General features: G+C 34.1%; 6 protein-coding genes and 1 long non-coding RNA gene across 8 annotated transcripts; 5 read left to right on the forward strand and 2 right to left on the reverse strand.

Moving 5' to 3' along the window:
* The first annotated feature begins 1,867 nt into the window (after positions 1-1,867).
* LOC140881621 (uncharacterized) lies at positions 1,868-4,657 on the forward strand. Its single transcript, XM_073287080.1, has 6 exons — positions 1,868-2,214; positions 2,935-3,134; positions 3,254-3,394; positions 3,482-3,562; positions 4,145-4,269; positions 4,349-4,657. Exons 1-6 carry the CDS (start codon positions 1,992-1,994, stop codon positions 4,395-4,397), a joined length of 819 nt encoding a protein of 272 aa, XP_073143181.1. The 5' UTR covers positions 1,868-1,991; the 3' UTR covers positions 4,398-4,657.
* Positions 4,658-6,620: 1,963 nt separating this feature from the next.
* Positions 6,621-7,501, forward strand: LOC140880774 (snakin-2). The gene is made up of 3 exons (XM_073285523.1): positions 6,621-6,848; positions 6,976-7,021; positions 7,138-7,501. The coding sequence occupies exons 1-3, from the start codon at positions 6,774-6,776 to the stop codon at positions 7,317-7,319; spliced, it is 303 nt and encodes a 100-aa protein (XP_073141624.1). The 5' UTR covers positions 6,621-6,773; the 3' UTR covers positions 7,320-7,501.
* A 134-nt stretch (positions 7,502-7,635) lies between these two features.
* On the forward strand, positions 7,636-9,296 carry LOC140880773 (uncharacterized). Its single transcript, XM_073285522.1, has 2 exons — positions 7,636-8,830; positions 8,921-9,296. The coding sequence occupies exons 1-2, from the start codon at positions 8,530-8,532 to the stop codon at positions 9,160-9,162; spliced, it is 543 nt and encodes a 180-aa protein (XP_073141623.1). The 5' UTR covers positions 7,636-8,529; the 3' UTR covers positions 9,163-9,296.
* Positions 9,297-12,091: 2,795 nt separating this feature from the next.
* LOC140879865 (transcription initiation factor TFIID subunit 14b) lies at positions 12,092-14,224 on the forward strand. The gene is made up of 6 exons (XM_073283811.1): positions 12,092-12,303; positions 12,462-12,550; positions 12,678-12,899; positions 13,013-13,197; positions 13,289-13,410; positions 13,797-14,224. The coding sequence occupies exons 1-6, from the start codon at positions 12,205-12,207 to the stop codon at positions 13,878-13,880; spliced, it is 801 nt and encodes a 266-aa protein (XP_073139912.1). The 5' UTR covers positions 12,092-12,204; the 3' UTR covers positions 13,881-14,224.
* Positions 14,225-14,515: 291 nt separating this feature from the next.
* LOC140879863 (bZIP transcription factor 29) lies at positions 14,516-19,113 on the reverse strand. Of its 2 annotated transcripts, XM_073283807.1 has the most exons (6): positions 18,954-19,113; positions 18,536-18,637; positions 16,261-17,590; positions 16,041-16,173; positions 15,867-15,951; positions 14,516-15,133 (listed from the first exon to the last, which is right to left on the reverse strand). In XM_073283807.1, exons 3-6 carry the CDS (start codon positions 17,532-17,534, stop codon positions 14,925-14,927), a joined length of 1,701 nt encoding a protein of 566 aa, XP_073139908.1. In that variant the 5' UTR covers positions 17,535-17,590; positions 18,536-18,637; positions 18,954-19,113; the 3' UTR covers positions 14,516-14,924. The 2 variants fall into 2 exon arrangements, with proteins under 2 accessions (XP_073139908.1, XP_073139909.1); XM_073283808.1 differs by lacking the exon at positions 18,536-18,637.
* Positions 19,114-20,482: 1,369 nt separating this feature from the next.
* On the reverse strand, positions 20,483-22,483 carry LOC140879868 (uncharacterized). The gene is made up of 3 exons (XR_012149539.1): positions 22,297-22,483; positions 22,104-22,169; positions 20,483-20,774 (listed from the first exon to the last, which is right to left on the reverse strand). It is a non-coding gene; the product is annotated as an uncharacterized lncRNA (long non-coding RNA).
* Positions 22,484-25,482: 2,999 nt separating this feature from the next.
* On the forward strand, positions 25,483-26,207 carry LOC140879867 (peptidyl-prolyl cis-trans isomerase 1-like). Its single transcript, XM_073283813.1, has one exon. The coding sequence runs from the start codon at positions 25,522-25,524 to the stop codon at positions 26,038-26,040; it is 519 nt and encodes a 172-aa protein (XP_073139914.1). The 5' UTR covers positions 25,483-25,521; the 3' UTR covers positions 26,041-26,207.
* The last annotated feature ends 531 nt before the right edge of the window (positions 26,208-26,738 follow it).

A 26,738-nucleotide genomic window follows, 5' to 3' on the forward strand; every position in this document is an offset into this window, starting at 1 on the left:
TAAAGGAAGTATTATTATTATGTAAGAAATAAGATGCACGATGTACCGTTCAAAAAAAAAAAGAAGATGCACGATGTATAAAGCTGTAGCACATTCTTTTATATGAAAAATGTGGTACATAACGAGCTTGAATTAAATGGTATATAATTAATAATAAGAACATTAATCTCTGTTACATATAACTGGAAACATAACAAATAAAAAAAGTTTAAATGTAATCTTAGTTTTCCAAGGTGGCTATCACCTTATTCGTAATTAATTAATATTTTTTAAATTTTACGAGTTAAACCCGCTCGATTAATTTATAAACCGATGCCTATTAATATATACTATATGCTATGTGAACAATATTCAGACCTAGATCACGAAGTCGAATTTAATAATTTTCTCCATCTCTTTTATTTAAATGAATGGGCATACATTGTATTTTACATAATATTATTTGTTTTCCTACGTAAAATATATAGTCATTGCGTGTTTACAATAATGGGATTATTAATAATAAGATATATACTCATGTAATGTTGTATAATAAAATATGAGCTCAGTGATTGGAATAATAATAATAAATAAATAAAAGAAAGACTAATTAATTTAATAATCACTTCAACTTTGAAGATTAATTTACATGACTGCAAATTCACGTGGCAATATTTCTCAACGCTCCAAAGTCCAAATTCCTATAATTAGTTGACTTGAAATTAATGTTAGGCTTTAGCTCAACTACCTGAAATTAATGTTAGCTCAATTAGCTAGTAGCTACCAAATTCAAAGCAAAATATTTTGATTCTATCAGGCGCTTACATATATATGTAATACTAGTATCTGGACACACACAATATTTACACAATTTTTTTTTTTGAAATTTCGACTTCGTTACGATATTTTATAAAATTCAATACATATGAAACAAAATTTAGTAAGATGATTTTTTAAATTATAAAAATTTAAGCATATTTGTAGAAAAACTAATATTTGCACTCCACCTTTTTATTTTATTACTAATAATTTTCAATAATACTTGAGTGACCTTTATATTCAAACCACGCATATTGTTTTTAAAAGGTAACCTTAAGTACAATTAATTCAACATTTTTAAAATTGACTTTTGTTTTGGTTACCTGCATATTATATCATCGTGAAATTCCGAAAGTGTTCAAAATTTTTTTTTTCCCATTCTTAAAAAAAATTGATTTTTCCAAATAGGTTTTCAAACTTCTTCAATAAATAAGTAAATGCATGTAACACATGCTCCCGAAAAGTATAATAATCTATACTATATTATAAAGTATCAAATAATTAATTTTGATGTCTTTGTGTAATATTATACTATCATCTTTTCAAAAATTTTAAAATTATTTAAGTATTTTTAAAATCCATATCTATACCTCTAAATTTTTAAATAGTTATATCAGTTTTAACTAAAAAAAGTGTTAAAAAATCATTAATTTGAAAATAACGAAATTATCATGTTTAATAATTACAAGCACTCAACACATACGTACAAAAGGCCACTAGTAATAATGAATAATAATACTATCAAAAAAAATTAATTTTTATACTTTCAAGATGTATATAAAAATATTTTTCTTCCCTTTTCAGTTTTTAAAAAAAACTTATGACATAGTTTTTGTAATTAAAATTATAGCCTCGCAACATAATTTTAAATGTTACAACAACGTTTATAAAGTACGCATAAAAAAAATATATAATAGAGTTTTTTTTTTAAAGGAGGTAATTTAATAGAGTTAAAAAAAAAAAAGGAAACAACTCATTTTTATTTATAGTTTTTTCATTTCATTTCCATAAATTTAATCAAAAAATGTTTTTGGAGATATAAATTTCATCCATTTTCAAGAATCCTCTTCCCTTAAAATTCGATTGCCGCATCATACTCGCATTTCTCCTTCAACCATTTTCCTCTCACCTTCCTCTTCTCATTTCCCTGTTAAAAAACCCAAAGGAAAACGTACGCATACAAGCATATAGGTATGAGGGCTCCACAAAGACCGATCCAAGCTGTGTCGTCGTGGGTGCGGCGGCAGCCACCCAAGGTGAAGGCGTTTCTGGCCGTCATCAGTGGTATGGCGGCGCTCGTGCTCCTCCGCGCAATTGTACACGATCACGACAATCTTTTCGTAGCTGCGGAAGCGGTTCACTCGATTGGAATCTCTGTTCTTATTTACAAGCTTATGAAGGAGAAAACTTGCGCCGGTAATGGTTCAATTTTGTGTGTGTTTATGTGTTGGTTTAGTTTACGTGTTTGCTAGTGCTGGGGTTACTGTTTTAGGGTTTCATTTGAATTGGGTGGTTGGTGGATGAGAAAGTTTGACACTTTTGGGGAGATCTTGTTCCGATTAAATTGGAAAAATGGGGAAATGTGGGAAGTGGCGTTGCTTTAGTATTTCTTGTGTTGCAAAGATGTGATTTTCTGTACATTGTTTTCCTTTTGTTATGGAAAATATAATCTTGGGGTCTAGTTGCGGAATTATTTGCGCCATTCAAATGAAAGATGGAAAAAAACATTAATCCTGCCTAAAATCTGTGTTTTTTCCTTGGACCTTTGTGTTTTGCTAGTTTTTTGGGGCCAAGATCAACCATTAGTTCGACTTGAATTGTGAACTGTCTTTATAATTCCAACTAGTGTTTGTTTTTTAATTTAAATTTTCATGCTCCTAACATTAAGTTTGTGCAGGTCTATTATGGGGTGTAAATATAATGTGCTGTAAACTAAAACATTGTTTTGCTTCTTCTATAATTTTGGTGTTGAAGGTAACAGAAAGTATGTGTTTGGGTTGCATTTCTTGGTGAACTATCTCCACTTTTAGTATAAGAATTGGGGCGTAGTGTGGATCTTTGGTGCTTTCTGAATGGATTGTTTTGTAATTTCCGAATGCTAATTCCCTCCAATTGTTTTTAAATTAAATGTTGCAGGGCTTTCACTCAAATCCCAGGAGCTGACGGCTATCTTTTTGGCTGTTAGATTGTACTGCAGTTTTGTTATGGAATATGACATACACACGTTGCTTGACATGGCTACACTAGCGACAACCTTGTGGGTTATTTACATGATTCGGCTTAAGCTAAGGTCAAGTTACATGGAGGATAAGGACAATTTTGCACTATACTATGTGGTGAGTTTTAATATGTGCATGGGAATCATATTATCTTTGTCTTATTCTCTTGCCAAGTTGGAATAAAATTTGGATTTGACTGTTAAAAAAAATGAGTATATCATTTCTATGTGTTGCAGTTGGTTCCTTGTGCTGTTTTAGCTCTGTTGATACACCCATCTACATCACATCACTTAGTCAACCGGATTGCTTGGGCCTTCTGTGTTTACCTTGAAGCCATTTCCGTCCTACCTCAACTAAGAGTGATGCAAAACACTAAGGTAGAGTTGTACTTGGAATTTCTGTGTTACGTGCTAGCTAATTCCCGTTCATGTAGTAATTTTCGCTTGTCAATTCCTTTGCTACAGATTGTTGAACCATTTACGGCTCATTATGTATTTGCATTGGGTGTTGCGAGGTTCCTGAGCTGTGCCCATTGGGTTCTCCAGGTTTGATACACCAACTTTATCATTATTTTTTAAGCATTCTTCAGTTGGCTTGGTGCAAAATGCGAATCACTGCAACTACCTATTATCTAATAATCCTACTCAAACGTTGCACCATTACTCATGAATAGTTACAAGGTACTAAATGGGAGTAAAATGGGCTTCATGGAGTTATGTGATATGGTCATTTTATTTTGTTGAGCATGTGGAAGTTGATGTTTGACGTTCCCTATCTGGCTATTTCTTAGAAATCAGGCTATCAGGCCTATGATGTAATTTTTTTGTAATTTATGTGGAAATTATGTTTTCCTAAGTGTTATTCATATGATCTGTACTTACTGCGGAATTATGTTTACGCATTTTGGAAGAATTTGAAAGTCTAATGGTTTTTGATATTACTCATCTGCTTGTGGAATCGCCATTGTGTTAATTCGTTAGAGGGGAATAATTCGCTGTGCTATCCTATGTGATACAACGATTGAGATTTGACATTTAGGCTCTATGCACCGGAAAAGATTTTGAGTTGCACTACTACCACAAGCTAGATTTTCATTGCTGTCTTACATTTGTGATTGCAATTGGCAGGTGTTGGACAGTCGTGGTCATCTTCTTGTGGCATTGGGTCATGGACTATGGCCATCAATGGTTCTTATATCAGAGATTGTTCAAACCTTCATCCTGGCCGACTTTTGTTATTACTACGTTAAAAGGTCTGCGTCCTTGGTCGTATAACTATCTTGCATAATTCACTGTATTTCATCTCATCAATCTTGACGTGTTAACCTGCAGTGTATTCGGAGGGCAGCTTGTGCTGCGCCTTCCTTCTGGCGTGGTGTAATCACTTTGGTCCACGACACAGCTCAACCCAGTCCCCTTCATCATGAAAATCTGGTGAAATGAAATGCTACTTACTCAGGCAGATTCCTTATTTATATCAACCCGTTGGTTTACTATATACCCGATTGACTAAACCGTCGCAGCAGTAATTTGGTTTTACAATATGATTAGGCTGTGTAAGCATTTGAATGAATGATGATGATACTTGGCGTAGAACCCATGTTGGATGATGTTTCAGTTCTCTAAGGATTACGTTTTGTATCTCTGGACCTGTAACTCTCCAAAATGGATTGAGCTTGGGCCGTGTTTGGATTATACTTTGGATGAGGGGTAAACACTCAATAGTTTTGGTTTCTAGACACTTCAACTGAACAAGTATGTTTAAAATGGAAATAATTGAATGGAAAAAAGTATGTTTAAAATGAAAAAAAAAAGTATGTTTAAAATGGAAAAGAAAAATGAAATTAATATAATGAAATAATTGAATGATCAGGGACATAAATTTTGATTGGATGTTTTTGAATATTTTTTCAATTATACATTCTCTACTCTGTGTGTGTGTGTGTGTGATATTTTAACAAGAGAGATTCTCGTTGTACCCCAAATATGTAATGACAAAATAAATTCATATTTTGGAATCTAATTTTCTATATATATATATATATATATATAGATATATATATGTTTATTAAAAACAATAATCTATTCAGGAATTATAAATGTTTTTCCTTCCCAAATTTTAGCTACAACCTCACTCACATATAATGATAGAGACAGTATTATTAAAGATTTTGTATCTTTAATTCATTAATTGATCACTAGAAATAATAAATGTAGTCATCCTTAGAAAGTAAATACATGTAGCCTTAGCCTATAAGGAACAGAAACACAATCACATTAATTAATACCAAGAACCGAGCCTAAAGTTTGGTTTTCTTTTCAAAACCCATTTTTTATTGTACAGAAAATAAATCAAATATCATTATCCCCCAACCCCCAAAATACCTTTTCCGAAACTATTTTTTTTATCCATTTCTTTATTTTTCAAAGAAACCATTACGTTTATATTAATTTTTCATAAATTGTAAAAAAAAAAAATTTATTTTTACTATCAAATTAGAATTCTTTAATTGTAGCTCATTTCAATCATAATTCACACAAATATATAATAATAACAATAATAATAATGTAAATGTTTTTTTTTTAAATTTCTTTGCAATATTTTAGTTGTCCTAAGAGACTTGAAAGTTCTACACTTCTACTCTTTTTGTAAAGCATATAAATATAATATATATTATATAACAACAAATACATGAGATGAGACTGCACCGCCACCAATAAACGCACTATATGTCTCGATTTATCATTATCAGTATCATTTTTCTTCTGGGAAAATTTTAAAATCCTAATAAAGATAAGAGATTTACAGAAAGAAAACAGCTGTGAAGCAGAAAACACGAAGGAATAAGGATGGAGAATTTTGTTTTGTTTCAAGTGAATAAAGTTAGTGAAGGGGGACAACCTACTACGTACTAATAATAATATACATACATACATACCTACATACATACACATGTAATTTATATTAAAAAAATTATAACTAAACACACTTTCTCATTATATATATTACTAATTTATATTGCTCCTCTGACTTTAATCGAGTGATTCTTATCCTCTTTTTTTTTGTGTGTTTTCATGGCATAATACGTTAAAATATAGACGGGAAATGTTAATTTTAGTGGATAAACATGAAACTTAACTTAAAAAGAGACAAAAAAAAATGTATATTAGAAATTAAATGTATGCACATAAAGAGTACTAGTACATTAATGTAACCATCTAAATTCTAATGTTTCATTGTCTCCAATTATTTGCTAGTTGGAACGACTTGATATTCTAATTTCCCTTATCTCCAATAATTTGCCAAAAAACAAATTTGGGTTGGAACGACTTGATATATTTTGACTATAAAAAATTTGAAAATAATTCCTAAACCCATATTCCCTCGTAATTTAATTTGTATGAGAGCCATGCAAGAAGATCACTATTTTCCTTCTGTGTTTTGAAATTTTTTGACCCATAATTTATTTAATATATTAAAAAAATGATTGTATTTTTTCTATTCGAGTCGGTAGGCTACATTATTGGCATTGCAGAGCTCTGCGTTGTCTATTTGCATGCACGTACTTACTTCTCTGAGTTTCTATCTTGGCCCATCATAATATTTATTCAAGAAAATGCAAACCTTCCCGGCCTCTTTCAATATTATGTGATCAAATTTTCTTCTATAAATAGTTCCCTTATTGTCACTTTCTTCAGATAAAAAAAAAACTTAAACTAGATCTCTTGTAATATTTCATATAGAATCACACAATTAATGGCTGGTTTCAGAGTTCTTATTGCTTCAATCTTGCTCACTCTGCTTGTCTTGCAGCAAGTCCAAGCATCTCAAGTAAATAAAGCTTTAGTTATTACATATATAAACATATATCTCTCCAATTTAATTTAAAATCTTCAAATTATATTTTGGTGACTTTAATTATGATATATATATATATATATATATATGCATATTGCAGATTAACAAGGCCGTTTCAGGAACTGTGGCTTCCTTCCCGAAAATAGGTAATTTATGAAATTTTGTTAAAAAAAAACTGAAAAGTTCTCTATAGTTTGTTTTCGTATTTTACGAGCTAATAGTGACACTATAGTCTATATTTGTTGTTTTGTTTTTTCTGCAGACTGCGGCGGGGCCTGTGCGGTGAGGTGCAAATTGTCATCGAGGCCAAGGCTTTGCAAGAGGGCTTGCGGCACATGCTGCGCCAGGTGCAACTGTGTTCCGCCGGGCACGTATGGAAATTACGAGGCCTGCGCTTGCTACGCAACCATGACAACTCGTGGTAACAAGCGCAAGTGCCCGTAGTATATTATATAGTTTGCATTTTCTTGAATAAATAAATATATATTATGGGCCGGTGCTTGTTTGATTTCTTGTGCTTGAGTTCTTGTATTTTCGTTTGCTTTGTTCTTTTCTTTCAAGTTACTTGAAGCGTAACTGGAATTGTTTCTTCGTTCTGGCGTGGAATAAGATTTTCTATATGTATATATCTGAGTGACACTGTTTTATTTGCTAATTATAAGCTAACCTGAAAGGTGGTAATTAAATGACGGAAACAGGGCTATTACAGATGATATGTTAATTAAAAAAACTCTCAAATGAAATCAAACACCAGATTAATAAATTCCTTTAATACGTTCCATGTGATTCCTCATGCATGTGCTATGCTTAATTCTCAAATTTTCACCAGACACCACACGTCAACTTGCTCATCACCATCCAATCAAGATTCAAAGAGGGGCTCACTTTGTTTCATATATACAAGATCTATGAAGTTAAGCGAAAGAAGTATATGATTCATTCATTCACGCATCGATAGAGCATGCCACGAAATAACATGTATATTACATTTTCATTGAATATGTTTATTTATCTTTATTGTCCCAAAAACCCTGCATGTCACCGGGCGCTGAATTCGGTATTCAGATGATGGAAGGATTTGAAGAGGAGAGGACAATGCTGGTTGTTTATTTCAAATATGAGCATGTACCTAAAATTTGTGTCAAATTATTAAAATTTAGACCTGTTATTTAAGTGTTAACCCTGTAACAGAATCTATCTTGGAATCCATTAATGCAAAGGATGACTTAGATGGTCCCTGTCTCTTTCAAACTAGGGACAATGGAACTTCAGACATGACATGGTTTCTTTTCCCTACTTTTCATCAAGTACTTAGACTTCCATATTTGCTAAGGAGCAGCAGATCTATGGCCCAACAATAACCATACCTAGCTCCTAAGGGGATGTCCAACACTTTTTTGGACTAGTCTGTTACACATGGCTTGCCTAATGTGATTTACCTGACTAACGTAGTTTGCAGGCTATTGCGTTAGTTCGGGGTTTACCCATTGCACACAGAAGGTAACGGCTGCGGGTTCCCATGTCAAAAAAAAAAAACAATAACCATACCTAACTGCAGAAATAAGATTCATAACTGGTCTAAGGCTGCATATGGCGGAAAGACGACTCTTACCGACATGTTAGGAAGCCAACAAACCTACGGATAGGAATCTCCATGGAAATCACAAAAATTCAATGCTATGACAACATAATGGCCCCTCTGTGCCATATGCTATGTTATCTTGAGTATGATGTTTTATCGTCTGAGTTTTCCTCGTTTCAATCTGTTATATATCGATTTTTTAAGATGTCATATGCGATTCCTCATGTGTTATGTTCCTCAGAATTCACTAGACTCACACCACACATCAACTGCCACTCTGGTCAAGAATTCCTATATATACTCCACTCAGATGACCTTATACAAACACAAGTCACAAGTACTCTTCAAGAAACTAATCAAGCTTTCTACCAAGGTCTGTAGTCTCCTCCTCTGTTCTTCGTCGATTCATACTTCAAAACAATGATGGCCATTCGTCAAATTCTGAGATGCTCTTCATTCAAAGCGAAAGGATCGACTTCAATGGGAGCTGGTGTTCCAAGGGGTCATTTTGTGGTTTATGTTGGGGAGAGTACCGAAAAGAAGAGATTCGTTGTTCCAATATCATACTTGAATGAACCTTTGTTTCAAGATTTACTGAGTCGAGCTGAAGAAGAATTCGGATTCAATCATCCAACTGGTGGCCTCACCATTCCCTGCAACGAGGATCAGTTCACTAATCTCACCTCTTGCTTGGCCAGATCATGATATGAATGGACGAAAAATGAAACATAGAAAACTTCATATGCTAGATAGATTCTAGGATCTTTTTCCGTTTCAATACATAGACTAGTAAAGTCTTGTTAAGATTGTACATCAGCCAAACTATATTACAGTTTCATAAAAGGTTATATAACATACAGAATCTTCATATTTTTCGCTCTGCTACTTCGTTGACTCCAAACAGTTTCATCTCGCCATTTTTCTTCTCCACAAGCCAGTTTTATAGCCAAATATGTTAGATTCAAATAGTTCTGTACATCAACATAGTTGGAACAATCTTCTGTTCAGATGCCTGCATGAAATCATAATAATTTAAAGCATCCCTTGAATGTTTTATTTGTCCTTTTTCCCCCCATAAAAATCTGTAAGGTTTCATATATAGCATCTGGACCGGGACGGGGACCTTCTTGTCACACCTAGCATCACAGGTTAGAGGTAATACTCGATACAATAATCAAGCTTTATTAGTAATTATATCGCATTTATTCATACCTTGCGAAAACAATTAAATTTAGCTTCTACAAATCCCCATTATGTTAGTGTATGAACATTTTTCAAACGTTTCACACAAACCAAGAAGAGATCTAGCACTGCATAATTCAAGAAATGTGAGCTTTGAATGCCAGAGAACAGATGTTTTCAAGTTTTTTGCCCAATGTCATCACATAAATTTTGCTTAGATCTTTTCTTCCAGAGACATCAGACATATTGTAAGCATCATTCTTCCAAGCAATGTGTTATTTTTTTATCCAACATTCACACAAAACAGCACCTTACAACCCTGTACTACAGTAAACAGAATCTTTCGAGGTCCGATCCCTAACGTTAGCTGGTCCATATATAGTTTCACCGAGAGATAAACACCGGGACTTTTCATTTGATCGATGATCGCGACATTCAGAGGGACAGTGGCAAGTGAGACATGACATGGTTTCTGTTTCCAAGTCATTATCAAGAATCTCAGCTTGCATATTAATTGAATGACCCTACCAATCATAACACCAAACAGCAGAAATAAACATAGATAAGCCTCTCACTTTGATGTTAGGACCCCAACAGGCCAATTCGTCTGAATCTCTCTACTGAAATCATACAATGCAATGATATGACATAATGAACCTTTGCACCATAAGCCGTATCATCTTGTATACGGTGCAGTACCAAAAAAACGTACACGGGGTTTTCTTGTTTTTGATCAGCTATCGACAGTATTCAATTTGGTTCCTCATGTGCTATGTTACTCAAAATTCGCGGCCTCGTTCAAGATCTCTAGCTAATATGACATTAACATGTTCGTCTCTATAAGTATACACACACTTGGATATGTCGCCTCACGCAACAAACCTTCAAATGATGCATCTTTAGCTTGGTTTCTTATTACTTTTAGCAGATTCTTTCTTTTTATGTTCTTCCTTGTAATTCAACTTTACTACTTCAGAACAGATATGACAATTTGTCAAATGCTGAGACGGTCTTAACTCGAAGCAAACGAAACATATTCGATGGAAACGAATGTTTCATAGGATTAACATTTGGACCCTTTCTTCTCTAGAACATGTAACTTTCTTATATTTGTTGTATTTGCTAACAAAATAAATTAAATTGAATAATCTCTTTTTAATGATTCTTCGTGAACCAATCAACTATTTCAAGTTGGATAATGCTACGTGTACATAGAGTCTTACAAAGAGGCTTACACGTCATATTAAATTAGGAAAATATATCAAAATTTTTTTAAAATATCTATATTTTCAACCTACAATTATTTTTCTTGTTCAAAAAAACTCTTAACAAAAAGTATTATATTTTATTTTATTATTTATTGTGTAGTATTAGGGGTGTCAAAATTAAACCCGACATCAGTTTACAGATAATTATCGAATTAAGGTGGAGGTTTTGGGGTTCAGGTTAGACCCGAAATATTTGAATTTTTTAAATTTTTAACAAAATAATTAAATACACATAATAATAATTAATATATTTTAATTTAAATACATAATAACAAAATCTTACTTATATAATTTTATATAATTTAAATTTGAAAGTTCAAGTGTACAAAGTTTAAAATATACTTAATACAAAAAATAAAAATTATTTTTAAAAATTAATATTTTACAAAATAATTATTACATGTTGAAAATCTATGATACAATATACAATATTTTTTTTTCAAACATACAATATATAAAAATATAGTAAATATTTTTTAATTCTATAAATAAGTAAATAACTTTTTAAAAATTTATCAAATCCGATCAATAGCGACCTACTCGAACTCGACTAACCCGATCAACCCAAACCTAATGATTTGATTTTTTATTTTGTTTTTTAACAAAATAATTAATTACTACACATAATAATAAATAAATATATTTTAATTTGAATACATAATAATAAAATATCGCTTATATATGATTTAAATTTGAAAGTTTAATTTTAAAATTTTAAAATATATTTAATAGAAAAAAATAAACAATTATTATTTTTGTTGAACTCAGTAAATAATTATATTTTCATAATTATATTTTAAAATTTTATAAAATATTTATTTTTGTTGAACTCAGTAAAATTAATTTTATAAGTAAGTAATAAAAAATAATAATATTTTTGTTAAAAGATTTTTTTAGCAAGACAAAGAATTAATTGTAGATTGAAAAAAAAAGAATTTTTTAAAAAAAATTTAAGATACTTTCCTAATTTAATATGATATATAACCCTTTATATAAAACTATATGTACATATAGCATTATCCTTTCAAGTTTGAATTGCTATCATCATCTCTATACAACTTTTTAAATTACCATACCTTAAAAGTGGGGGACTGATTTCTAAAAATGAAAAGGTTGAGGGTCGAAATGTAAATATCCAATCATCGAAAGACACGTACTCACATGGTACTGGTCATTACAAATTTGATTGTAGGCCTTCCCGTAGGAGATTTTGATCCCTGCGATGATCCCACCCAATTGGGAACCCTAAGTACATTTCGAGCTTCGAGCAATTTAGCAATTCATTTTGTTTGTTGTAATGTCTCAGAGTCAAGGTGCTGATCAGCCGGATGTAGCTGACCCGCTTCTAAAATCACAGAGCTCAAAAATGGCAAAATCGGAAGACAATGAGAAAAAAGTAAGATATTTTCTGTAATTTGCGATTATTAAATTATTGGGAATTGGTGAAATGTTTGAAAGAAAATCGATTGACATTATCCAAAAAGATCATTTTTGTATGATTTATGAATTTTGCTAATTTTAAAACACTTTGTGTGGTTGTTGCGAATCATATAGAGCTTGGTTAAGAAGCTTAAAGATTCAGAAATCTGTCTTCCCATTGTTTATGGTAACATTGCGGTTTGGCTGGGCAAGAAGGCGACCGAGTGAGTATTAAATTTGTTTTTTTTTTTTAAATAATAATTTGTGAGATCATAGCAATGGTAGTGTTGAAAGTGTTTGATAAAATTATTGATTAGTTTTTCATTTATCACTGTTCTTTTGCTTGATCAGGCATCAATCACATAAGTGGACAATATATGTTCGTGGGGCGACGAATGAGGATCTGGGAGTGGTGGTAAAGCGTGTGGTATTTCAACTGCATTCGAGCTTTAATAATCCCACGAGGATTATCGAGACTCCGCCTTTTGAGTTATCCGAGTCTGGATGGGGTGAATTCGAAATTGCCATGACCCTTTTCTTCCATGCTGATGTCAGCGAGAAACCGTTGCACTTGTGAGCCACTCAACTTGTTATAATGTTATCTTTTGTGTATGGAACAGACTAGGAATAAAAACAACAGTTGCGCCATTTTTCAAATATGGTGGTGTCGTTTCTTGTTTGTGTAGGTTTCACCATTTGAAGTTGTATCCAGAGGATGAGTCTGGTCCCCTTTCCATTAAGAAGCCTGTTGTTGTGGAAGCCTATGATGAAATTGTTTTCTCAGAGCCTACAGAGGCGTTCTTTGCTCGGGCACAAAATTATCCTGCACTTGTTGTACCTAGACTGCCTGTTGACTTTACAATGCCTCCTGGTATGTTTTGTTCTGTTTTTCTTAATCGAATTTACAGTGTTGGTTGTTCATGACACTGTGGGAATGATATCGATTCATCTGGTTTTTATAGTGCCTATGGAGGAACATGGCGACGGGAAGAGAGGTGACACCAAAGATCATCCCCTGAACCAATGGTTTACCAATTTCTCTGAGGCTGATGAACTATTAAAACTCGCTGCAGCTCGCCAGCAGGTAAGTAATGATATGAGATCGTACAATATCAAACATTCTGAGCTTGAAATGCTTCGAGATTGGGAGGGGAATATCACTTTTCCCACTGCATAAATAAAATTAAAAGAAGTAAAGAATGACCTCTGAAAAACCACTGTTTCGATGGTAATAATCTATTAAGAAAAGAAACTAAGATGTAAATTGTTAGGAGACAGAATTTGAACTGCCAGCGACTTGCTTGTTCTATTTTACAGTTCCCTATGTGAATGAATTGATGAATTTGCCATGTGTTTCAAACTTGTTTGCTGCTATATTAGCCCAATCTGTATAACGTGAATGGAAGTACGTGATAGTACGCTCTTTCGTATACTCAAATACTGTTGCTTGGCTGTTATCTGAATACATAGGTGCAAGCACACATTGCAAGACTGAGAAGGCAGATGAATTTGATAGATGGGCAGCAACAACACTTGAAAGCATCTGACCTGTAAACGTTCTTTACATCCAGCCATACTGGCGTAGGTTCGGAACGCTATATCCCGTGCGCGCGCTACAATTTCACCATACACAAAGCTTGAAGACAAGCAAAGGTTTTATGAAAACTAAGGATGAAAAACGGCATTCCATGTTCTGTAGCTTTGTGTTGCTCCATTTTCTGAATTTTTTGGCAGAAAACGACAATGGATTTACGCATCAAGGAAAGTGCCAAAAAGATGTCTCATGACTCTCATTTATCATTTCATCTTCTCAAAGTCTCCGTGTTACTTGTAACGTTTTTGGAATTTGTGTTTATTATAAACATTTCAAATTCCCCTCTTTAACAAAGAGCAAAGCTTTATGATCATTCTCTTTAATTTTTCTATCTTTTTTTTTTTTTTTTTTTCAAATCCTCTTTTTAAATTAATGCTGAAGAAGTATACCATTACAGTAATTTTATATTAAAGTAGTGTTTGTAATTACTTATAGGAAACCAAACTTTGCGAAAGAAAAAATCAAAAATACTTCATAAAAACAATCACAGACACTACCTAAAACTCACATAGAATTGAATACTGAGGAATATAAAAGCTGCAAAGGTTTCACGAAAAACACAATTAAGTTATATACAGACATCACATACGTAACCTTGACGAAAATGCAGTTCAGTTTCTTTAGTATCAAGTATCCTCGACAGCGTTGCCCGACAAAGAGCAAGGAACAAAGAAATAAATGTCACTATCATGTTGAACCCAAAAAATAATCAACATAAATACAAATTAAAACATTTCATCCGACGAACAAATTCTACAGACACAGCTTTGTTCTTAGAGCATGAATCTGACGCTTCATTGTATTATAATTTGTCTGTAAGCTAACATATATGTGATGAAAATGGGCGAGCGGTAGGATTTTTTGGACTCCACGCCTCCATGTGTTGCACTGAGGTGCAAATTTGTGAAAAAACAAATGCAATGTAGCAAAAACCGGTAGATTTGGAGAAAAAAGATTTAAGAGAATAGGTCGGCGATTGTACTGTTCTGGAGTCACCAAGGAACCTATTGCTTTGATTCGTTCATCTTAGATGAACTGCCATTCATTTGTTGCTGCTGGTGCAACTGATGCGAATTTAATTGAGTTGGCTGCTGGCGTAACTGGAACATATGGGAGTTGATGGAAAGCTGCTGAAATTTGGTGGCGTCGTCACTGAGTTCAGAAGTGGCGATTTTCAGGCGTTGCACTTCAGCTGTCAGAGCTTCGTTTAGTGCTGTCATAAGAAACCAAAAGCAAGTGAAACTCCGAAGGCTCAAGATCGTCAAATTTAGTTGCAATGACTGAATAGTAATTGTTGGATTATGCAAGTTAGGTTCGTGACGCACAACCTTTCACGTACCCATTTGTGTGGAGTCGGATACGAGAACATTTTTCTGATAGAGATGAATGTATTATTTATACTTAGTTGAATCGTGAATCAGCTACATCGAAAAACAAAGAATTTCATGTTCTCTCTTATGACTCACTCCCTGATCCCTGTTTAGCAAGTTATTTTTCTTGGAGCATCTAATTCTTCAAGGGTTAAATGTGCATTATGCCAAATGCTCTTGTGGTATTCCATTGAGAAAAAAGGAGTTTAAGGATACTTCACATCATTTACAGTAGGAGGCAGTTTGCCACAAATATCCCAATTCTGAATTATGCACTTAATTTATAACAGTGGCACTGCACCAAAGTTTATGGAGGTGCGGATTGTTTTAAAATACACGATAATAAACCATAAATGTGTATCATCTAGGAGATGTGATAGATATTTTCACGAGGATTCCTCCCCATAGCTAATCAACTATTTAACATGCAAAGGACACTAATTATTGCTACAGCAATGGTTCAGGATGTCTATAGTATTTTCCTATAAATTATCTAAAAAATAAGAGGAAAGAAAGAAACTAAGTCTCCATAAAACACGAAGTTAGAAGAACTAAAAACTTTAAATCATAACTCACCATCTCGGAGTTGGGCCTGTTGTTCCATGGCCTGCAGCCGAAACTTCAGCTCATTATTCTGGTTAGTCAGACCGGCAGAATCCCGCTGAAAGCAAACAGAAACCCGTCGTCAAGAAAAAGTTTAAAACCCAAAAATCCTGAGAAACAATAAAAAAAATCTAATCAATCTCTCACCTGAAGCAAAGTAAGTTGTGCGGACAATGTGGTTGCTTCTGTCTGTAATGTTTGGACCTTGTGTTCCAACTCTGCAATATATCTTGTTTTCCGTTCTTTTGACCGAGCAGCAGATTGGCGGTTAGCTAAAATCCTAAAACAACCATATTCTACTCATAACTCGGTGCATAAAATTCGTCTATTTCAAGAGCAATGAAAGCAAAAAGGAAGGACAAATTACCTTTTGGCCCGTTTTGGATCACTTAATGCAATTTCAGCTAGTTTCTCATTCGCCATTATCTTTTTCAATTCAGCACCACTAAACTCACCATTGCCAAACTCCAAGCTAAATGAATTTGAATTTGCATCCAGAGAATTAGTAGGCGAGAGTTGACCATGTGTCCCAGGAGATGGGGGCATTTTGGTTGATTCATCAGCAAAGTCAATCTTACCCATAAAACTATCCATAGAGATGCTCCTATAGTGTCGAGTGGTCGGAGCGATATCACCCCCAGCATTTCTTTTGACACCCTCCCTTTTCTGAGACACTCCGGGTCTTGTCATGTTGTTTGCACCATCATTAACACTACTGGTTGCTTCATTATCACTGTTGTCACCTCCATTCGTCTTGCTACCACTGGCTCGACCATCCAAATCATCCCGATTCTCACTTCCGAGTTTTTCATCAGTACCCGAAGAATTGAATGCATCGATGTTGTCCAAATTCATATAAGCAGAGAACAAATCATCAACAACTTCCCCTTCTGACTTTCTCTCCCCCATCCCTTCTGCACTGCTCTCACCTCGTTTTTCCCAGCTCGACTCTCTTTTAACCAACGTTACAGGTCGAGAAACAGAGCTATCCAAAGCACCAGGACTCCTCAATGGAATTAGAGGAGGAGAAGACTGCATTATAGATGAAAATCCAAAAGGGATATCACTATTGGAACGTCTATGAGCCTTACGAAGAGGAATACCATCCCCAAGCCTCAATGAGTTACCCCTTGTGAAAGCAGAGGGAGGCAGCAACGAATGCAGATTACCACCACCATCCTTGTCCTCCATAGACACGTCCGCCGACGCTTGCTCAGAAACCGGATTCGAAGGAGATTCCCGATACGGTGACGGGCTTAAAGGTGGCAAGGAATCGAGTGCAAAGAACGAGGGTTGAGACAAAGATCTAGTATGTGATGGCCCCGGGCTATTACTAAAATTTTGCATACCAATTTGCTGATTTCCGGAGCGGTTCACCGGGATCTGCGAATAAGGTGAGATAGGTGGAATTTGGGGATAAGAGGGTGGGATGCCAGCCCTTTTACCACTATTTTCGACGCCTAAATTCGGGGATAATTGTCGAATTTGACCATGAACTTGCGGCGTGCTCAACAGAGGTACATCTTCTTGTTGATTCATTAAAAAGGGATTCTGTTGTTTCGACAGTGAAGACGGTGATGTTCTGAACGATGATTGAAGTCTTCTCATAGTATCACTGTTAACTTCCTCGTTACCACTCATGTCTTCAGTTTCCACAAAATTTAGTCCGGGTTTAAATACAATTCAGTACACTCAATCTGAAAATCATTGAATCAACAAGCTATTATTCTCTGAACACGATATTAATCTGATCAAAACTGATCGACTAATAAAATTGCAGTAGGAATACCAAATACATACGTGCATTCAAAATCAGAACGAATAAACAGCGTCAAAACCAAAAAAAAAAGAAAAGAAATCATAATTAAAATCAAAATTTTCCGAAAGCATTCGTTACTCGAAATATTTCCCCAAGAGCCGAACGCCTCAAATTAGCAAGAGTTTATCTATCACATTTCCGGTGCAAATCACAAACATCCCTCTGGCGCACGCTCCATGTGATTGATTAAAAGCGTGTATTAATGTGTGTGTGATTATATACACATATGTATGTATATTTCTCGCTCTACAAGCAACTTTCCCTCTCTAAGAAGATAGAAGTTGACGGATGAAACAAAATTTTCTCGGATTTCAGGACAAGTAGTACATTAGTCCTCCCATTTACTTTCCCACAATACTAGTCTCCTGCCTTTCTTCCCAAAAATGCGTGCATTTAAGGTTTAAGCCGAATTTCAATTTACTTGAAATTAAATTTGAATGTCAATTTCCATTTCATTGCGACTGAATTTCCTCAGTAATGCCTTTTTCATCTGCTTCCATCTATCAAGAAATGTGAATCTCTCTCCCTATGTCTAAAACTTGTCCGAAATGCGAGCAAAAATTTCTACTGCTGCGCGTGCATTGCAACCTCTTTACCATCTTCATTTGTTTGATGTTTTCATTAAAACAGGAAAAATCTATGGATGATCTTCACTCGATATAATTATTAGCGTGAGATTCGGGTAGACCCACCAAAAAAAATGGAAAACCCACCCATATTTATGTGTTTTAAACCCATTACCCAGCTTGGCTCGACTAATCTCCTACCATCATCCCCTTAATGCAACCCAAGTAGTTTCGGACGCGACATAGCCTATACACACCTGAGGTTAGCCGGTTGCCCCAACTCCAGTGAGATCTGGCGAGATGATGTCTTCCAACAATAAAACACGACAGCGTTGATCCGAAACAGATATTCAATCAAACTGTCGGAATGGAAATAAACAAACAGAAGTCCGACCCAAATTAATCAACCCACAGTCCAAAGCAACAAAAAGAAAAAAAAACAGCTTCGCAACTAAATAAACAAAAAAGTTTCTGGATCTGATCTAAATATCATTCTCTGTAGATCCAAATGCAACAAACACAAAAAAACAGCAGAACTCAGCAAAAAAAGATAATCTTTTACATGCATCTGATGCAGACAACTCAATTATAACAGTCCCAACTCCCAATCACACAAAGGAAGGCAAAGCCATAACCTTTAAAAAACAGAAAAGGATCTACATCCAAAATTCTTACCTCGTAAAATCGGACAAGATGTGAGAAGCAGCAAGAGAATAGCAAAACCCCTAATTGCCATTTTCCGTCCACTGTAAGAGACTTCGCCTCCGGATGGGCAGTGCGCGTGTGTGCAGGCAGGAGAGCAGAGAGACTACTACTCCTTTATGTTTAAGGGTCAAAATAGGAAACCCCTTCTGTAGGGATCAATCAGTAATTCACTCATTTATATGGGTGCATAATTAATTATCTTTCCAAGGAGGGGTAAATTGTAAGTAACTAATAACGCGTCGAAGCGCCGTCCGTGGCAATTGGCAAATGTCAATGCACCGATAAAATAATAAATTATTTTATTTATTTATTTATTTTTATTTTTTTTTAGCTCAATTATAGTTGGTAAATGAACTAATGAGGTAACAATGTATACAACTCATCTTATCTTATATTTAAAATTGGTCGGTCGATGTATATCTATAATAAAAAATAATATTTTTGATATTATATATATATATATATATAAATAAAAGAATGATAACTTGTACACTAGTGTGTCAGGTATCATCAGTCGGTACATAGCTTTTATTTTTTTTAAAAAAAATTGTTATATGCTAACATTCAATAAAAAAAAATTATAAAAAATTAATTACTGTAGTGGGTTGATGTCCATGATACCCTGCATCACATCTTATATATTATATCTGAAGAATTTTTTTCCATAAATATAAAATCGAATAAATCTCCAACTGGATTTACCCTTACAACATTATCATATGAATAAGATCGAATATATTCAATATATGTGTAAATGAAATATTATGAAATGCGTAAGTTATTATTTATTTTATTAAAAAGACGTGCATTTAACATTTAATAATAATTTATGGACAAATTTAATTTCAATATTAAATTATTAAAACTCTAAAATGCTTTTGCTTGGCAAGAAGATGACGTGTGTAAATGTATAACGAGGCAACGATCACATACAAAAAGAAAGAAAGCAACCAACCTTGTGTTTATACAAATGTTCTAAAAAGAGTGAGGTACATCTATGCATAAGATCAAGTTTAAGCAAGTTTAATACGAGTTTAAACGTGAAAAAAATGTTTTTAATTTTTATTATAGTTTTAATTATTTTAAGACAAACATTATATAAAATAAAAAAATAATCATAAATATAAGATTTAATTGATGTTTCAATTTCTAAACTATAAATATACATAGTTATAAAATTGTTTTCATTTTAAAAAACAAATTAAATATTTCGTTCTAAAAACGATTACTTAATCGAGCTTAAACATATTAAAAATCAAGTGAAATTAAACAACGCTTCAACGAAATTTTTAGAACACTTGTTTATATATGAACGAAATACAAAAGAATGTATTTTTTTTTATCTCACCTTCTTATGTTTTTGTTTTGCTTCATCCCACCATAATAAATTGTAGGTTGACAATTTTCCAAATGATTTGTGCTAGTATTTTCCTACCCGCGTCTAAAAGACAAACCATCCCTACCCGCCGTTGGGTTGGGGTGGGTTGTGGTCGCCAGTCTCACTCGTCCATTTTCACACTTTTATTTATCACGTGAAACTATGATGTTCTTGCTTCAGAAATAAGTCAATATCCTGAAGATTGAAACAGAATCAGCGCAAGACCAGAATCATTTGCCTCAATCCTCCAAAAACTAAATAGTTACAAGTAGAGAAACCACAGATCTCAAAACTGAAGCCAGAATGAAGATAAATTGTCCATGGATTATTTCATCAGCCAGCAAAAAACCACAGAATGGGCTCCTTCAATGATGCCCCATGGCCTCAGCTTTGTTTTGAGATTTGGCCTTCGCCTGGTAAAATAAAGATAATGATAAAAATTCAGTCTTCTCAGCTCTAGGCAGGAGAATAGAATATAACTGCGCCTCAACGGTAAAACAGAGAACATCGGATACACAAAGTAAAAGTAAATAATATTGCAGAGAATATTTCTTCAAATACATGAGACATCACGGAACGCACAAGTAATTGAATCGAGAGAAAAAACTTAAAGAAAAAAATAATATGCAAAGGACCTTTGAGATGATCACATTAATCACATTGGTCAGCAACTTCATTTTCAGAGGTCCAAAGAAGCATGCAAGTGTCAACATAAAGGAGAGAATTTAATGACAATGCAGAAAGGAGTACTCACATTCAAACGTATAAACAAGGAAAATTAAAATAGTCATGTGCACCAGCTTTTTGAATCACAGGACTATATAATCAACTCATTGCATCTTGAGCAACACGTGAAGCACCGCTTTTCATCTTTGTAATTCGAATAATCTAGAGAGGACATTATATTTCGTGAAAGCTGCAATGCATATGTTCAAGCTGTGGCATTGATGGATTGATTGGGTAAAGACGATAAAAATGTGAACTCCTTTCGAAGATCATAAAAAAATGAACTTTTGATTCAAAGTGCAGAACAAAAGTCGATCCTCTCACTCGGCTGACCTTACTTGAAAATATGAGAAGTGATATCGGTGGCCAACTGACGATAAAGTTAAACCCCATGATACTTACATGCAAGTGCCAATCAAAAAGACGATATCAAATATCAGTATATCACCAGGAAGTCTATAGCAATCAATCACTAGAACTTAAACTAATGACAAACTTTCTGAAGAAACTAATGTCAAATGAGAGAAGCAAAGGGAAGATTCGTAGACAAACTAGACGAACATAAGGTTGTGCTAAATAAGAAATTTTTCAGAAAAAAGGATAGCACAAATTCTTTCAATCGAGACAATCACCAGGTTTAAAAACAGGGCAGGCAGACCCAGGATTCGGGGCTAGAGGCTAGATCAAACTATGGGATGATTCAATATATTATGCATGCGAAAATGTCTAAAGACGATAAGTAATCACAGCACAACAAATGATGGCACATCAAATTTATCCCCGAACATTTGACATACGTACACATCATTAGTTCAACAAAAAAGCAGCAGCTTGAATCTAGTTCCTAAATTCGGGGCTTTGGGAAGCCATATATTTTGTTTTCCGTCAATCAATCATCAATATCATAATTGTGCACGAATCATGTAAGTCAAGCACATTCCACCCCAATTTCACAACGTCAAATACTCAGATTCAGCTGAGACACAGAGAAGAAGGAAAGAAAGAGAGCAAAATACCCTTAGAAACTTGAGCTTCATATTCCCGTAAACGAGCCCGAATGATAAAGCAGATACCCGAGCCACCTGCCATTCATCAAAATTCAAACAACTTTCATCACTCTCCCTCTCGCACACACATAAAAACACAAAAAATAAGGGGAAAAAAAAGGGGGATAACAACGGCGGAAAGTGTGAAAAATCAATCAATTACCAAAGCGAGCGTGCTGGCGCCGGAGTACAGTCCAGGAGGCGGAGCCGCCATCGATGAGAGTTGAGCAGAAAATAAATCAAAACACCCGATGAAATTGAATCTGTTGCGTGCTGAAAAAGAAAGAGCTCTAAAAGAACCATTGGCTTCTCTCCCAAGTCCCACGCTCAAGCCCTAGCTTTGTCTCTCACGCGCCTCATCGTGCGAGTAACGTAATCATCTGAGGAGTTTTAAATGTTTTATTTCATTTACCACCTCCAATTATCCACTATTTATTCAAAGTCAACGTATTTATCAGTTGCTTGGATATCTCGTAACCTATACGGCCATGCCTACTATTTGATTAAGTTTGAGTAATAGATAACAAAAAATTTGGTCCATCAAAGAGAAACCAAATAAAAGTTACATTTTTAAGGATTGTTTTTTAATCATAAATAAGTGATTTTGTTTTTTGGCTATCAATTTTGTGTGTTTCTTAAATCTAAATTATGTATTAGCTTTTTCTCAATTTGTTTGAATTGTAAAAAACTTTTGAATTCTTGATTCTGCTTTATAGAAAAGTGGTTGAGCTGAAAATTTTATATAATCAAAATAACTTATCAAATATTGCTCACTTTTGATTTTCAGTTTTTCAATTTTTGTTTTCAGACACTATTCACTTTTAATTTTTTTTATTATTTTATAATATATAAATTAAATCATTTTTTTAATAGCAAAACATAGTTGCAAAATCTTATATCTCAACTAAACTAAAGCTAACACCGACAAAAATAATAATAATTGTAAACTTCACTCCCATTCCCACTAGAGCCGCTTTTCCACGATTAAGAGGGTTAGTAGTTATTTGGCATTCAATTAGTATGGAATAATTCAAAAAAATTATACAATAGTAATTGGAGTTAAGATTGCATTATTATTTGTATAAAATGATTTTTTTTGCAAAAACAATCTTGATAATGATCGTAAATATTTAGTTTGATTAAATTTAAAATGCGGTTCATTTGACTTGTACTTGTATTTGCTTTTGCTTAACTTATACTAACTTGTGTTTGCTTTTTGTTTCAATAATTTTTAATTTATATTGTATAACATTTGATTTGATTGAAGAGCCCTTTAAACCATATTCTCCTCATATTTGGAAGTGCTTCTCTCTGGTCAGTGACACTTCTCACTTTTGGAAACGAGAATGAGCGTGAAAAACGATACATAAAAACCTTTGTTCCGCAAACATTTTTTTTATTCCAGACAAAAGGCAATATTAAAGCACAACTCAATAGAAATCTAAAGGAGAATGAATATATATATACACATTTTTTTTAATAATCGAATCTCCCGAAAGACATTGTAAGAACATTATATTTATTTCATAAAAAAAAAAAGAAGAAAAAGACACCGTTTGTAAGAAAAGGAGATATGGATGAGGAAGATTGCGAGAAACAGGGACGGGGCAAACGAGGGTCAGTGGTTGCACATATTTTCCTCAACTTTGCTCATTTTTTAATATGTAATCCTCCAAATTTATAATAACAGATATTATTCTAAATGTAAAATGATTTATCCACACATGGCACAACCCCTCTTGTGATTAAAAAACAAAAAAAATCATTTTGAGCCTTTTAGTTTAATTTATTTGCTGGTCCCAGTGAGAAGAAGAATGTGACAAAGCATAGAAGGAATTAAAAAATAATTTGATCGATTCAGACAAAGCCTTCCCCACTCCTCATTCAATATTCATCCCGATCACAATCAGTTTATTTATTCTTTATTTTTCCTTGAATTGTGGAGAGTTGATTAAGGTGCATGGGCCGCAGCGTAACGTGCCTCCTCAACTACCTTTTCATTACTCTAACAGGAATTCTGGGAATTTGACACATTTGGCAATTTTCAAATTGGCTCTTTTAAACATGGTCACCCTGCCACCTTATGTATATAAATTTATATATTTTGAAAGAGCCAACCTTGTTTTAGAACATAGGGGAATCTTCAAGATTTAATTGTCATTATAAGATAAACAAGTAACTAGTCTTCCAGGTCGGACAAATTATTTTTCAGATGTTTTTTTTGCCCTCGATAAAATGATTATTATTTTTTAATTCTATTAACATGTCTAATTTGGGTTTTGGCCTATAAAGTTTCAAAGTCTGATTGATACACTAAATTTTGATTTTTGCTATTTTGACTCAATTACTGGCATGTCATAATCCAACAATTTTCGATGAAATGCCAGTATTTTTGATCTCGACAATCTCCCAAAGATTTATCAAAGTGTAATATTTGTTACTCCACCATTCATCCTTCTTGGTGTTCGATGCATACATATGGTGATATGGGTTCTCAATAGTAGAAACAGTTTTTGAGACCCAACTCCGGATAGCCTTTGGATCCATTTCAAGTATTTTGGAACTACGACCATTAAAGCCCAATATTCTGATTTCTTAATTTACTCTGTATCCATTTCAAGTATTGTGGAACTAAGCCCACTAAAGCCCAATATAATGGGCCCTTCCAACTTCTTTGAGTTACTTTTGATCCATTTTTCGGTGTTCTGTTTTTTAAATCATGGAAATGATCCATCCTAGAAGATACGAGTTTCAACTTTTTGGTCCGTATTACCACATTAGAAGATAAACTGAGTTCAAAATAAAACTGTATTTTCTCGAATTGGACACGTAACCTTTTAATTTTAGTCAAGATATACCTAAATACGCTATGTATCTAACATAATACTAAAAATTTAATATATTATTTATCAACTTAGAAATATAAGTGGTAATTATTAGATAATAAGTAACTTCAGATCTTTTTTTTTTTTTAAAAAAAAAGTGATGTTACAAGTGCTATAAAACATAAAAATTTAATTTGTCAAAATCTCACGATACATTAAACATAAAATATCGCGACATACAATAATAAAATCTTAAGATATATTTGTTGTATGTTTAATATTATTAAAAAAAATATGATTTGGAAAAAAGCATATGCATTTTTTTAAATTATTAATCGTGACGGATGTCAAAATCCAACCGTGGTAAAATAGGAAAACGTGTCCTCATTAACGCCAACTATGGTTACTTTTTTTAACCCTACTCACCACGCGTCATTCGAAAAGGTACATGTCTCCAGATAACGCCACGCGTCCACGTTCAACGGCGGAGATTATACCCCCTTCCATTATAATATCATCATCACTATCACCACCTAAACCCTAGCTAACTGAATTTTGCAGAAATGGTGAATCCCAGGGTTTTCTTCGATATGGCAGTCGGCGGCCAGCCTGCCGGGCGGATCGTGATGGAGCTCTACGCGGACGTCGTTCCGAAGACTGCTGAGAACTTCCGAGCTCTCTGCACCGGCGAGAAAGGCGTCGGGAGATCCGGAAAGCCGCTCCACTACAAGGGATCAACCTTCCACCGCGTTATCCCCGGGTTCATGTGCCAGGGTGGAGATTTCACCGCCGGGAACGGAACCGGGGGAGAATCGATCTACGGCGCCAAATTCGCAGACGAGAATTTCGTGAAGAAACACACTGGGCCTGGAATTTTGTCCATGGCGAATGCGGGTCCGGGGACGAACGGATCTCAGTTTTTCGTCTGCACGGAGAAGACAGAGTGGCTGGACGGGAAGCATGTGGTGTTTGGGCAGGTGGTGGAGGGGATGGAGGTGGTGAGGGCGGTGGAGAAGGTGGGATCTGGTGGTGGAAAGACCTCCAAGCCTGTGGTGATCGCCGACTGTGGTCAACTCAGTTAGATTTATTAGGGTTTTTACATTCCTCTGTGTCGTCGTTTTATTTGTTAAATAATGGGACCCGATGTAAATCATTTTGTTTGATTTGCAATAGCCGTGCCGCCCATGCTTAGGGACTACTTACATCAAACTATTATCATAATAATTACATAAATCTTGGTTCACTTTCAGATTTCCCCTCCACGGTTATCTTTTTAAAAAATAAACTACTTCAATTTCGTTTATTTAATCAATAAATTACTCCAAAAAAAAAAAAACGTGCTTGCTTTTCAAAGTTAATGTTTTTTCCTATAAAAATGAAATTTATTTAATGATCGACAAAATATTGTTGGTTGATGATATGATCACTTTCAGTTATATGTTAAGGCATTTGCATGAATAAATAACTCTTGATATATTGGGCTATGCAAATAATTTAATCTGATTTGCAATTGTTATGGATAATGACAAGTGAGAAGCTAATTCAATTTTATCTTGTAAGTTATATCTAAAAATCTAATCTTTATAGCAATATATTTGAACAAATCCAGGGTCGAGACCAATTCGTTATCATCACAAATCTATTTCTCAAGTTAGTACGACGAAATCGAGTCAAAGTTAGTTCATTGTTGATATATTGGTCAAATGATAGTTTAATGATTCTTGGGTTAAAAAAAAATAAAAATGATTCTTCTGCCATGCTGTAATTTTACCTTTGTATA

The sequence above is a fragment of the Henckelia pumila genome, chromosome 2 (genome assembly GCF_033568475.1).
Source record: "Henckelia pumila isolate YLH828 chromosome 2, ASM3356847v2, whole genome shotgun sequence".
NCBI lineage: Eukaryota > Viridiplantae > Streptophyta > Magnoliopsida > Lamiales > Gesneriaceae > Henckelia > Henckelia pumila.

What these genes read in the sequence shown, in the direction of transcription:
- LOC140880774 (XM_073285523.1), top strand. Translation starts at nt 6,774, where the DNA reads ATGGCTGGTTTCAGAGTTCTTATTGCTTCAATCTTGCTCACTCTGCTT. An exon ending in AGCAAGTCCAAGCATCTCAA is followed by an intron (nt 6,849 to 6,975) that starts GTAAATAAAGCT and finishes TGCATATTGCAG; the next exon opens with ATTAACAAGGCCGTTTCAGG. An exon ending in GGCTTCCTTCCCGAAAATAG is followed by an intron (nt 7,022 to 7,137) that starts GTAATTTATGAA and finishes TTTTTTCTGCAG; the next exon opens with ACTGCGGCGGGGCCTGTGCG.
- LOC140879867 (XM_073283813.1), top strand. Translation starts at nt 25,522, where the DNA reads ATGGTGAATCCCAGGGTTTTCTTCGATATGGCAGTCGGCGGCCAGCCT.
- LOC140880773 (XM_073285522.1), top strand. Translation starts at nt 8,530, where the DNA reads ATGGAAATCACAAAAATTCAATGCTATGACAACATAATGGCCCCTCTG. An exon ending in TAATCAAGCTTTCTACCAAG is followed by an intron (nt 8,831 to 8,920) that starts GTCTGTAGTCTC and finishes CTTCATTCAAAG; the next exon opens with CGAAAGGATCGACTTCAATG.
- LOC140881621 (XM_073287080.1), top strand. Translation starts at nt 1,992, where the DNA reads ATGAGGGCTCCACAAAGACCGATCCAAGCTGTGTCGTCGTGGGTGCGG. An exon ending in GAAGGAGAAAACTTGCGCCG is followed by an intron (nt 2,215 to 2,934) that starts GTAATGGTTCAA and finishes TAAATGTTGCAG; the next exon opens with GGCTTTCACTCAAATCCCAG. An exon ending in GAGTGATGCAAAACACTAAG is followed by an intron (nt 3,395 to 3,481) that starts GTAGAGTTGTAC and finishes CCTTTGCTACAG; the next exon opens with ATTGTTGAACCATTTACGGC.
- LOC140879863 (XM_073283808.1), bottom strand. Translation starts at nt 17,534, where the DNA reads ATGAGTGGTAACGAGGAAGTTAACAGTGATACTATGAGAAGACTTCAA. An exon ending in CACAACTTACTTTGCTTCAG is followed by an intron (nt 15,952 to 16,040) that starts GTGAGAGATTGA and finishes GTTTGCTTTCAG; the next exon opens with CGGGATTCTGCCGGTCTGAC. An exon ending in ACAGGCCCAACTCCGAGATG is followed by an intron (nt 15,134 to 15,866) that starts GTGAGTTATGAT and finishes TTCTTATGACAG; the next exon opens with CACTAAACGAAGCTCTGACA.
- LOC140879865 (XM_073283811.1), top strand. Translation starts at nt 12,205, where the DNA reads ATGTCTCAGAGTCAAGGTGCTGATCAGCCGGATGTAGCTGACCCGCTT. An exon ending in CTGGGCAAGAAGGCGACCGA is followed by an intron (nt 12,551 to 12,677) that starts GTGAGTATTAAA and finishes TTGCTTGATCAG; the next exon opens with GCATCAATCACATAAGTGGA. An exon ending in TCGCTGCAGCTCGCCAGCAG is followed by an intron (nt 13,411 to 13,796) that starts GTAAGTAATGAT and finishes CTGAATACATAG; the next exon opens with GTGCAAGCACACATTGCAAG.